Source organism: Ptychodera flava, chromosome 18 (genome assembly GCF_041260155.1).
Source record: "Ptychodera flava strain L36383 chromosome 18, AS_Pfla_20210202, whole genome shotgun sequence".
Classification (NCBI taxonomy): Eukaryota; Metazoa; Hemichordata; class Enteropneusta; family Ptychoderidae; genus Ptychodera; species Ptychodera flava.
The window spans coordinates 15,400,056-15,413,844 of record NC_091945.1 but is presented as its reverse complement, the minus strand read 5'-3'; the positions used below and the strand labels follow the sequence as shown (position 1 = coordinate 15,413,844).

At 37.9% G+C, this 13,789-nt stretch overlaps 1 protein-coding gene across 10 annotated transcripts in view; it reads right to left on the bottom strand.

Moving 5' to 3' along the window:
• LOC139116953 (tight junction protein ZO-1-like) overlaps positions 1–13,789 on the bottom strand; it is a 103,276-nt gene that overhangs the window by 27,232 nt on the left and 62,255 nt on the right. For all 10 annotated transcript variants that reach the window (XR_011548424.1, XR_011548425.1, XM_070679696.1 and 7 more), the window contains 2 exons: positions 7,282–7,329; positions 2,232–2,356 (listed from right to left, as the gene is read on the bottom strand). Coding sequence is in view for 8 of the 10 variants with exons in the window: in XM_070679696.1 (XP_070535797.1) it covers positions 2,232–2,356; positions 7,282–7,329 (173 nt within the window). In the remaining 2 variants the exon portion in view is untranslated. The remainder of the gene's footprint in view (positions 1–2,231; positions 2,357–7,281; positions 7,330–13,789) is intronic.

Below are 13,789 nucleotides of genomic sequence, written 5' to 3'. Positions count from 1 at the left end.
TCATTCTGCATGTCTGATTCTTTTGAAAATCTTGACAATGTAACATTCGACAGTAAAACTAAAACTTTTGATCGTAAGATACTGATGTTAGAATTTGGACAACTTCTAAAACATTGTCTTCTTTTTTCGACAATTCTTCAAAATTGTTTTTTCTGACAGCTATGCATCATACTTAATAGATTTCAGAGACTAACATCGTCCAGCCTGTATGGCTTGGTTAGGTGAGCGTAGGGAGGGTCTCTGCTGGAAAAAATAGCCTTGGCTTACAAAGTTTGGACTAACAGGGCATTGTGGAAAGATTTGACTACCAAGTCTGAAACAGAAGCCACTACTGTCTGTAGGACAGTAAATTTGTTCAGTATTTCTAGGTTCAGTACATCTATCAACCAATTCAGAGATTGTACATGACACAAAGGTCAATAAATTATGATAACTTTACTAATTTAAGAATTACAAAAGACAAGACTGATAATATATTAAAATATTTCATATGGGTTGGAAAAAAAAATTCATGTGTGGTGTACTTTACTATGCATTTCATATCTCAAAATGTACTATTTTGACAGATGTAAAGAGATGCATTGAAATCACTGGAAGGTTACTCAATACTACCATCAGAGAAGAAGTACACTAAAGTTGTGCAAAACACTGAAATGAAATTTTGCACCGTCTTTTTGGTGGTTAACTTCTACTTTGTGATGACAAATTGAAATTTGGTGTTCAACTTTGTGATGAAATCAATATTCATAAACTAGCTGTATTTGAAACTTGAAACAAGACCGCTTGGAATATTTCATCTTTTTGTACAAATCCAAATTCTTACTCTATTGATGGAGAACATACATTTGTGAGAAGCTGGAAGCATGACTGCATCACAGAATGACTTGACTGCGTAACTTCCAACAGAGGATGTCAAGCATGAAAGTGACACTTCCGTAAAGAATTAGAAAGAATTAGAAGACCAGTGCGGGTCAAAATGGAAGGTTAGCCAGAGAATGTGTGAGAGACAGCGCTGGTTCATAAATCTAAAACTGGGTGTGGAAACCTGAAGCGGTCAACGGTGTTGTGAACCCTGTCTGCAGATGCGCTTTTGACAGTTTAGTATTTTTGTGAAATTCTTTTCAAACAATGGTGTCTTTTTTGTTTGTGTGTTTCCGCTGATGGTACGATTACCTATCAGGAAAGTGAGAATTTCGGCATTGGGAAATTATGCCATAAACATGAACAGCTTGGGGAGGGGGAGGGGTATGTTGACCTTTGACACCTAGCTGAATAATAATCTAGAAAGAGGAATAGCGAGGAGTCAATTACTACTCACAATATGTCTATCACTTCACCGGAAGAAACACACGCAAAAAAATCTGGAGGTCATAAGGACTTCTGATTGGATAACAGACAGACAGGAGCACCAGTGCAAAAACAGTTATTGTATTGAAAATTTCTATAACGTCTCTGATATACTTTCCATTGGAATGCCTACCATTTTAGGCTAATGTGGTTTTTTTTGCTTGTGAAGTACTGGTAGTTGAGAATGAAGTAAGAAATGTGACTGTGGAATACTGGGTCCATGGCTGAGCCATATTGCAACTTGCTAGTATTCAAAGGGGACATATATCTATTCATTTATGACACAGGGCTCCGTTTGAGTATCAGGGTTGTATCAATATCATGTATAAGATTTGGGCAGTGCTCACAACCCTACTGGTGCACCGGACAAGAATTGGCGAAAAGCAACACTATGTCCGTCTGCATGGGTTTGTGAAATGGGTTTGACCTCCACAACTTGTTTCAACATGTCAGTTTAATAGATTTTAGGAATAATAGGCATTGACTATATACAGCAGGCTGTACTACATGACAGTCAACAACAAATACAGACACATCATTCAGAAAGATACAAGACACTTCTGAAGTTGCACCAATCCTGTGAAAGCAAGGAATGACCAATAGAAGAGCCAGCCAAATATCACATCAAACGAATATATATATATTACACATATTATTCCAGGTGTACAAGTCTTGCAGGATTCCAGACAGAAATGGAATCTAGATGTCAATCCCGGGATGTCAATGTGATGATCCAAGTGGCATTACGAGAAAGCTTACCCCATGTTCTGTCCTCCCTACTCCAGTTCAGAAACAGCCACGGTATTACAGAGAAACTAAGGGTTGTACCAATACGGAAGGAAAAGTAGGGGCGTGTGCATACAGCCTTGCAAACATATACTTACTTGAGTTTCCCTTCAGCTGGTCCACCTGTGAGCACGTCAGAGATGACAACAGACGTTTCTCCGCTCGTGAAATGTGGATTATCGCTGCCTCCGCTCACGGCGATTCCAAATCCAAAGTTTGGTTGCTGGAAGAAAAAATACACAGGATAAGACAATCTTTCAGGATTGAATGCAAGCAGACCATGGCCAATAAAACGTAACTTTGAAGATATTTACGAGATACAACATGATGAAAGATGCGGGCATGGGAAAACTCATAGTGACTAGAAAGTCAGTCGCGTTGTTGAGATTACGATGGGGGTCAGGTCGGTTTGATAATCTATTTAATGAAGTCTGGGCCATTTAATCTAGTAGTATCTTCAAAATGGCCCTACCAACAGACAAATATACTAGGCCTTCAGTGAATAGATATGATGTTTGAGGCAAAAGTGAACTGCGTGCTTACTATATCACGGATTTTAAATACGCTTGAGTATTCATGCTATGGCTCACGACTGAGCATGCAATGTTACATATGGCGGCGCCCTGTGGGACAAACGTTATCTGGTAAATGGAGTTGTTGGGATAATCCGGATTGCAATCACTACATTGCCAAACCAGTCTACAACCATCAAAGTTTGAAACCATGGCAACCCTCTACAATTGCAGCAGATGCGCATCAAGATTCAAAATTTAGAACACAGAAAGAGCCGCTAATTAACAAACATATTTATTCATAATTGACTGACCAATCAAAAGCCTCAGATTCTGCAACCAATCAAGTTGCAGGAAAGCAATGGTATCACACATTTAGCCAAGAAGGCAAAACTTTCATTTGAGTGCAGAACGTGTTCTCCCCATCATCAATCTATGGTTTAATCCAATCTTTTTCAATTTTCAAATGTGCAGAAAAGAATGCGAACTATGGAGAGGTTACATGATTGCCTGATAATAATTGCACATTTTCTTCTGAGAAGCAAATATTCCAAATTCTTCGACTGAGTTGATTTATCAGTAGATGCCATAAAGCACTTCGGCGCAAAGAATGCAATTCAATTGATTTGCTCAATAATGATACACACTGAGAGAAAGGACAGCCACTACACGCATCAATGGGAAACAAGAGTTATGCAGGAAACACATACACCAAGATACTCTGTGAAGATTCATAAAAACGTGAAAGTATCTCTCACGCAAGACTGCCTGAAGAGAATGTCTACGTTTGCTCATTGACTGTGTCATCCTTATTCTTCTCAACATAGGTCTATTAAACTTAGAAAACTCTGGGCAATTATTAAAATTGGTTGAGTATAGGCTTAATCACCTGTACAAAATATTTTCATAAATCCTGGGATCTTATGAACAGTGAAAAAATAATTTATTACATGTACACTACACAATTGTTAATTTATGTAGACTTTGGTCAAAGTGATAATTTTCTACATTGGCCCTGGTGAAGTCAAGTTCTGTTTTGTCTGGTTAGACACAGCATGCACCAAAAACATTTTTCTCTGACATTCATACATTCTATAATATCAGTATAAAATTAAAATTGTTCTTGCAGTTTGCTGGTATTATATTATTGTTCATGGCGAACACAACTTCCACTTGTTTGTAACATGTCATTTTCAATTTCACAAAATTTAGACACTTATAGTTTCAACGTTTCAAGCCAACAGTCGGTATGTAGTAAATTTGTCACTCTTTCCTATGTCTGCATACTGTCTCTTTGACCAAAGAGTAAAAGTAGTTAGCTAGCTGGGAAAGTATGCCCAGCATCCTGAGGCACACCAGCACGCATCGCCACTTCCAGCGGCGGCCTCCATGTGACACACTGACCTATTGACACTGACCATGAAATTCTGATCATCTCATAATTCATTTTGATTACACCTTGTCATATCTTTCCATCGGTGCAGATATTACAATCAGTGGCTGCCTTAATCATAGGTTGAAAGGCAATATTACTGATGACAGCGTTCAATGCCAAACAAGGCAATAATTTACTGGTAACGGAACTGGCAGTCATTGGTACTGTCCTATACGCAATATCAAAATTGGCCCTTTCCAATGTGTTAAAATTGACATCTACTGATGTGATCTAAGAGCTGGCACCTTCCTATGCAATATTGATAAGATTGGCAACTTTTAAGAATTGTCACCTTTCCATGCAATATTAAAATTGGCATCTACCAATGTGATCTAAGAGCTGGCACCTTCCTATGCAATATTGATAATATTGCCATCTTTTAAGAATTGTCACCTTTCCATGCAATATTAAAATTGACATCTACCAATGTGATCTAAGAGCTGCCACCTTCCTATGCAATATTGATAATAATGGCATCTTTTAAGAATTGTCAACTTTCCATGCAATATTAAAATTGGCATCTACCGATGCACTATCAGACCTGACCCCTTTCTAATGCAATTCTAAACTGTAATCTTCAATAAATTGCCGCCTTCAAATGCCCTCTCACAATCAGCAGCTTTCTATCCATATTCACACAGATTTAGCATTTCTCTATAGTAGTACAAGTAGTACAACTATGGTATTAGATGAATGTATCTCTATGACACCAACTCTTCACAGTTTCATTATGAATATTTATGAATTAAACTTTCAAATAAACTTCAGAACACAGAGAAATAGAACCCCAGACCACACGCAAAAGACATTGCGACATCTTTAAACAAGTAGGATCATCATACAATGACATCATTGGTCGCTGAAACACTGTATTACATTGGACACTTCACACGGATTATTCAAGGAATGACAAGCATCCTTGCTGTGAACTAACACAATTTCAAGGAACAGCGGGGAGTTCCATTCATTTTCCTCCTCGTTACAATTAGTTTTCACTTACACAATAATTACAGGCGTGCTCTCCCCATGAATCAGCTACCCCTATTTCCATGCAATTTGGAGAATCTTCCTTTTGACAGCTTGTTATTCTGTGTTTTTTGAACCTGACAACTACCCCTTGTTTGTTTGTTCTGAGTGTATCAAACTTACACTTGCCCTGACAATTCACTTTTGAGAAAGTGCTAAAGGAAAAGCTGTGAAAATTACCTTTTTTGTTTCTTTGTTGGAACCACAAGTTGTTGCTAACTTGTGTAATACACACATGTAGCTTGACATTAAACTTGACCTACGCAGAATGGGGTCTATCTTTTAATTTTGCACGATTTGAAACTTCAATGTAATCAATGCATGTGAAATTCCTGGTGAACGCCACAAACATTTTCCTGCTCAATGCTTTCTGGATGGATTACTCCGGCAGCTAATAGGGAAAGTCGACATGTGTCGCCCAGTTGGAAGCTGAAATGCTGAGAACAGTTCTTCCTTTCTCTAGATATCTCCCGCTTACACACAGGAGAGAATATCCCAGCCACTGCATCGGGTTCAACTACCTCCATCAAGGATACAGCATGGAGGTTGGGGGGGGGGGGGGGAAGACACAGCTTGGTGCACATGCACTACAAGAACCCACTTCCCGACACTCATCCCAGTCTTATTGATTATTTTCCCAGCAACTGGGTCACTCTGACCAAACAACTGTCAATACTCCCAAATGTCGAAGCTGAGTGCATAATAGGTCAAACATTGACATATGTGCAGGTCAAGTGTCAGGTCAGAAAATATTGTGCCCAATACTGAATACATTTAATTTCCTTTCCATATCGACAGAGTGTCGTTTGGTACACAAACTATTAAACAATGGCTCTCTATTGGTCTTTTACTTGTGTACACTTGAACACAGTTTGAGTGACAATACAACTCATGTTCTTTGACATATATTAAAGAAAATGTTCATCTTTTTTCACAGAATAAATTACTTCTGCATTTTTATCTGAGCGGTAAAAGTCAAGTCATATGCCCACACACTCAACAATTTTACAAATTACCATGATCCTAGGGGATCAAGTTGCTCGACAAAACTACAGGGCCCCCTTAGACAACCTGTTTTTTTTCGTAATTACGATTGAGCCCAGTGTTTATAAGGTGTGTGGGAAAAACAGTAAAAAGCATAGCCAATATAGATCAGGGTGCCTTTGAAAGTTTAGATGACATTAAAATTTTGGAAGTAAAACATGTAGTAATCACTATGAGTTCTCAGGAGAATCAAGTCTTTCTGAATGACTTAACTGAAACTGTCAAAGTGGACTCGTTGCAAACAGAACCTGCAACAACTGATTTTAAGTCAGTCCACTTCAAACCCACTGGATAAATATATTTGTAATTGCCATTTTTTTTCAGAAAATTACTATTTCAAAGACGGTTTTAGTTTTCTGATGCACAGGGAACTCTGTGACAAGCGAGACTTCACCTAAACTTGGTAAATTTGTGACTTGAATCAGTCACACTGTGTTCAGTTCTCTATTATCTTATTCAGTTGGTCATCCAGAAAACCATAAAATGAACTGTTGGGGAGTTTGCAGAGCTGACCCTAGATTGACAGCTTAAATTAAGCATAATGTCACAGCAAACTATAAATGTTTGATTAACAAACTGTTCCTTATAGTATAGTGTTTGATACAAAGTCTGAACAACCAGAGCTGCTCTAGGGTTAGGCTCACATGTTTATGTTATGTCTGCAGCCGCCAGATGTCATTTATGGACTCCCTGATTGGTGGCAGTCACTCAGTTTATACACAGTTGATACATGTATTTGTGGAGGTGACACTCATCTCCTTAAGAAAAACTGACTCATGTGGCAAAGGTGGACCGCTGACTGAAACTAAATAAACTTTTACGCCAGCGGAAAAGTTAAGAAGACATTTCCCCTGACTGTGATCAGGCCTTGAAACTCTAGAATACATCTCTGGCACAGCTTCTATACACTTACAGCAAATTCCTTTTTGGTGAGCTGTTTGTACTGTTAAATTCACATCACTGTATGGACGGTACACGATGTATTTGGATGACACAAACAACACAGGTGCTTGGCTATCACCGGGAGTGATAAAAACTTTACTGTAGTGTCGCTAGAATAAACATCAGAACAAACAATTACGCTGTATCAGAGGTATTACAAGGGATGAAGATAGATAAAACTGTACTTACTCGCTCAAGTATTACTGTGTACTGCTCCCATACAACTCGTTCCCGACTCTGAAATGAAGCAGAAATTTAAAACATCAGTCACCTTCCTTCAGAAATAGTTACAGTGTTTACCGAGTGTTTATTTGTTTGAAGCAAAATGTGTTCCTTTCCTCTGCTTTTGCTGAAGAGATCATAATAAACTAGTGCCAATAAAACTTCATGGGTCTGGTTATTTGCTTGTATATTGGCTTTCGGAGGGAGTTGGTTTATTTTAAGCCAAATGACAAAACCAAATCCTTGAAATGTGTTCTAGTGTAAATATACACTTGGAAATAAACAGAGGCTAACATGTCCAGGGATAGTGTTAATACAATCCCTGGAAACAAAAATTCTGCATGTTCGCCCGAGACTATTTTAGGATAAGGTTTCACGTATATTCACAAATCTTTTTCCACAACATTATTAGTAAGAGTATCCACATGATCCACCTGGGTTACTCATTCACAATAACTTGTTCCCCCTCTCAAATTACTGTTTGTGAAGACTAGTTCACCTGAGAATTTTTGGCGGGAAAATCTAGGTACTTTTTGTAGTCTGCACAGCAGGCAGTCACTGTTTTCAGAACTTTACACATCATCAATAGAACTGAACAAACATTATCAAAAGATCAATTAATAAAATAAATGTTTCACTTCAAATTGATTATCCTACTTCTTGCATATAATATGACAACTGCAAACTAGTTTTGAAATATTTAGATAGCCTAGTTGAGAAATAGCACTTCTGATAAACACTCATATACAATGTGCAAATCTATCATTTACTTTTATTGGTTTGTTTATTTGTAAACATAGCAGAAGTCGATGAGTATACTTATTTAAAATATGCAGCTCCCACAGTCTAATCAGCGCATCAACAGAAATTGTGACTGGTGTAAAAGTCTACACCATGCACACCTATAATGCTTTGTGATCATTTATATGTACATCAAATTGTGGCTGAGTGTGTCCTTGCTGAACAAGGTCAGCCTCCGCCATAAATAACACCAGACAGCCCTTTTCTCCTTTCCTTCCCAACCTGTAATTTCATTTGTTTACAACGGCCCCCCCCTCCATAGCAACCGTCGAAAGAAAGTCCATTACTGTTGAACACTGTTCTTGAAAGTGCAGAGGAGGTCTCTGGGCCTTTGGAGGGTGTCCACATGAATACACTGATTGCGATTTACCCCCAGGGGGATGGGGTGGGCTGACGACAAAGGGGGATCAAGTGCAGAGATCCATGCAACACTGTATGGGTATTAACCCACCCTGTATAAGTCAATAGGTTTGTCTTTTTAAGTTGTTAAAGTACAACGTTAAACTTGAAATGAAGCTTCTCATGATATAGAGCTGATACTTGAAGATACAGACGAGAAGGCCATTCATCAAAGGAAACATGTCTAAACCTGTATTTCTACTTCCTCAAGGTATCCATTCATCCCCTTCTAAAACCCTGTTTTTTGGACCATGTTATGTTGTAGCCTTACTCCTTTGTGGACAATGATGAGACCCGACCAACAAAATGTCATGAAATAGAGGTGAACAGGTTACAACAATATGTGAGCTGAAGCCCTGAGTATGTATTTCTATACTTCATGCAAACTTTTGTGAGAAACTTTTTCAGGGTACTTCAAAACAGGTGGTCATGATTTCCCCACTAGAATACAGTTTAAGTCTCATAAATAAATCTTTCCAAGCAAGAAGGAAATGGGAGAAAACTTAAGCATATGAGAACTTGTGTTTGTTGAAGTGTAGACACACTTGATTGATGATTTCAATGTATTTAATATGTGCAGACATTTCTGTATGTACCAAGACCTACAAAGGTACATGTCACGGAGCGTTTCACCCACCATGACAGTTTCAGCATTGCCATGGTTATTGTGAGTGGCTAACTGTATGAAACAACAATTTTGTCTTCAAAGATCACGAACGAAAATTTCACAGAGACTTCGACCAATCACACATGATGATATAAAATAACAAAGAATATAAGGATCCCTATGATTGGTAGATCATGACGCATAACTTGGCACCCTGCTCGAAGTTTCCTGTGTTTGATTTCTCATCTCTAACACTTCACACATATGTCACATTTGTGAATCCACTGTCATGTGATTGTCCCCGACCCTGGAACATCAGTTCAAGGTCTTCCGAAGAAATCAGAAAGCAATTATAAAGTATGCTTTCATTTCGGTTCTAGACACTCTCTACCACAGAACACTAAACATAGGGCCAAAGTCCCTGAAGCTACTATAGACATGGATACAAAATTAAGTATTTCCTTACTGTATGAAATTATCTCACTAAAGGTCATCCTATGGACAAGTAAACTAGAAATTAAAGCTGTCTGACCAGCGGTTTTGAAAGAACAAGCAACTCAACAGTTGACAGAGCTCTGTTGAGTTATGTAGAGAATAACCTTTTGTGACACATGTATTGATGAAGAAGGTGGATATCTTTGATTAACATTGTGAGTTCTGTTTAATAAGTTGAGACTGTACATACTCAGAGAAAGCACACTGAAGAGACAAAGGTTTGAAACTTAAGAAGTTCAAGGTCATCAAAAGCATTATAAGGAATCATGTTACACTTTCATTGCACTGTTTACACAGATTGCATAATTGCTATAAATAGCACATGAGGAATCTTTATGCAGCCCAGCTTTACCATAAAAACCCTATCACTTTGACCACTCTTTTAATTGACCACTCTATTTTTTTCCTCAAAAAGTAATTTTATTTTATCCTTACCAAGTCAACCATAAATGGAAATTAGAACTTTCTCTATCTCTATCTCTATCTCTATCTCTATTGACTATTTTGAGCAATTTCTTTTAGATAACATACAGGGCACAATAAATGACGGTTCAGAATATGTCAAAGTTGGGATTCAGGAAAGTTGCCTTTACATGTTTTAATCCTCCAAGATGGTAAGCATTTCACTATGAACTGTCAAAAAAGTTGAACTTTCTGATAATTCTACACTAAAATTATTTTGGCTTTGATGATTTCCTAATTAATTCAATTATTTAAAATCATATTAATTATTTTTTTCTGGGTAAATTGATAGGGTTTATACAGTACAAGAATTACATACAATGTCAGTCAAATTTTGACCAAAAATGACAAAAAAATTCCTTAAAAATACAGATTTGCATATTTCATCACAGTTTGAACAAGTCTAAGTTGGGTTACCCCTAGGGACCTGTATACCAAATAACAAAGCTCTCTGACCAGCGGTTATGAAGAAGAAGATTTTTTACCAAAAACACCTTTTTTGGCATTAATTTGCCTATTTCAACAATATCAAAAAATTAAAAAAAATAGTTTCTCAAAATCGTATTTTTCATCTACACAACAAATATCAAATCAGTAAGTACTGCGGTTCTCAAGATATTTGAGTGGACGGACGCCTCACAAACGGACATACATACATACATACATACATACATACATACATACAGACTGACGACGGACGCCGGACGGATACCCATCCCAATAGCTTCTATAGACTATAGTCTATAGTAGCTAAAAACGTTATGAACCCCTCTTCACAGACTGATGCGATGTCAATAAAAAGTTCTTATCTGATGAAAAGGTGAGCCGAAATTTAAAAAGGAAATCAATGCATTGCAAAATCATTTCTATGTCAAAGGTCAGCTTTTTACTGAGACAACTTCCGATAAATCTGCTATAATAATGGAAGTATTGTGTGCCATGGTGCACTGGGCTTTTTTTAGTTTATATTTCTTGTCAGGTTGCCTACTCCGAGTTACGGCTCGAGGTGTTCATAAGCTAAGAGATTCTAAGCTTTGTTCAAAAGTGCAGCTGCTACCTCTATTTCGAGACCCGACACGAAAAACATGTCGTTCTTGTCACCTGTTACAGGAAAACTGGCCAGCTGATTGGTGAAACCGTGGAGGAACCTGTTTTGGTCCTCCACGGTGAAACATAATAACATGATAACATTCTCATGTTGTTGTTTTTTTAAATTTATACCAAGAGAGATATCCTTGTTTTCAAAAAAGGCTGTGTTTTCTTGAGAGCAAAGCCTAAGCATGTGCTCTGTTACGTCACACAACACAAATGCCCGGAGGGCTGATTTCAAATTTCAAGAGTCACGTCTCTTGCTTTCCGGCATGCAATCAGGACTTTTCCCCCTCAAACAAGTGATTGTAAAAAAGCTGAAAATCTTACGATCATGAATCAATACAAAAAATCATTTTTCCATCCATCTATCTCCCCCCCCCCAAAAAAAAGATATCCTAAAAATTAACGAATCCTTCCCTCTCAAAACCATACAAACAACAGCATACGACCAGCACTTGTCCAAAGGACAACATTAACACCCACTACTCAGGGGATTTCAAACTCTTCATTGACCATTACCATTTGAGACCCTGATTGCTGACAATCCCAGATCCATTCATATGCAAATGTTTTTGTGCATGAGTAAGTCCTGACTCCTCGTCTTTACAGAGTTTTAAACGAGGAACATATAACTGTATTGATTATACCTCATTTATTTTTTAAAACATTGGGTGTTCAAAATGTCTCGGCTGATACTAGTCTTTAATTGTCCTCTTTTTTTTCTGTAAAAGCATCCCGTAAAATTGTGCGCTGCGCTTTCTTTTTATGGCGGGTAAAATGGTACTCGTTGTTACTGTAACTGTGCTCCAACTTTAAAAGGATGGTTTTCCAAATATTGATTATCGGGGTTGTTACGTGTTGAAAAGAGCTTTTTTTCACTGCGTTCAAAATAAGAGTTACCTTTAGACAGAAGAGTTTGGCTCTGTATGGGGCTGGTGAAAGATACATCTGTTATACAATTGTGTGTACAATGGCTGCTATCTGTGGAAACCAGCTACCTGTTGAGATATGGCGATTAACGTTTGTATGACCCGATTACAATGTACCTTTTGTGATTGCGCTTATCAGGGATAACAGCAAAACTGGGAAAAAACACTTGATAAACAAGCAAATATTGCAATTAATCAAACCGCGACTTCAATTTTTTCCCTTTGTGCTTGAAGGAACCGTTGACAATAAACAGGCCCTCCTACCTGGCCTTTGTTTGACCCGTCCTCCGTATTACAAAGAACTTTGCATGGATCGCCAAACATAATGATACCCCTAGTAGCCAAGATGGGCAAATCATAATAAGTGTTGTCTTTATTTTTCTTCTTTCCTATGCACGAGTTACTCAGCACTTTGGAAGCTCAAGGTTACATTTGTGGACAATGGCAAATGACAAAACCTTGGAAAATGTGACATCTTTCAATTCAGAAGACCTTCATATTTTGATTGTATCAGCGTTTGCTTGGTAAGTTTTCCTTCACCGACACCGAGATGACATCACAAACAACTGAAAGAGGAGCATTGTAGAGATTCACTGTCACACTTGTTGAATGAGAAGTTGGGTAGAGGAAATACATTTGCTGGTTTTACTACATGTACAAATGCATAGGATCAGGAGACCATCTAAAGAGTAGGTCACTGGTCCAGAATCCGAAGTAAGAATTCAGTTTTAGACCATAATATCAGACACTGTACACACAAGCACTGTGTTGACAAGTTCAATAATGCGCTGTTTGATATGATTTTGGAAAGGATAAGAAATTGTGTTAAACAAACAGAACGAAAATTATAGAAAATACATAAAAGTTACGACTAGTGGCGCTTCAGTGTAATGTAATTTCACTCTCTTGACACAATTTGAGACAGCCATGATTTTATAAGGCAAGATATCATGAAGTTTTATCTCAATGTGGGTAAGTATACAGATAACGTCTAATTACAAAAAGCACTTGTAATGTTAGTTTCAAGTGTGCACTGGCTTTTCAACTGGCAAAGTCAGGATACTACATGGAGGGGAAAAACAATGAAATCAAATTAGCCCTATTGATGAAACATATATGCATTGAAACAAGGACAAAAGTTACAGGCAGAGCAATCTGAACTCCATGCTATGGTAACTCTTGTCACTGCACCAGGTCAACTGTGTGCTTGTAGCATGTGTCAATTCCAAACAGACACCTGTTCTGGAAATCCTGGGTTTGTTACTCTTTCATGCGTGGCTTGAGAGTTATTGAAATAATCCTTGACCGTGTGAAAGAAAAGTTGGAGAATTCACTCCAAAACAATGCACTTTCAGCAATAGGTTTTTATGGCCCTGTACTAAGATGGTTGTATTTATGGATGTATTGAAGTTTTGGAACAGAAGGTGTAAATTTAGGCCACAAAAGATTTTGACTCAACTTTCCAGGGTGTTTTTGAATAATTTAGCATGTTTCTGTCCATGGATTTCCGGACTGTTTTCAATGCTAGTGTGAAAGAGTGAAGCTATAGTGGGAATATCTCTGGGGTACTGTTGATACTGATGAGGAACAGGAATTTCGATTTCTCCTAAAATCCATTATTCACATGTCCGATCCAAACCACTGGGCATGCACGATTGCTATAACACAGGTGAGCAATGGTGCATGCAGG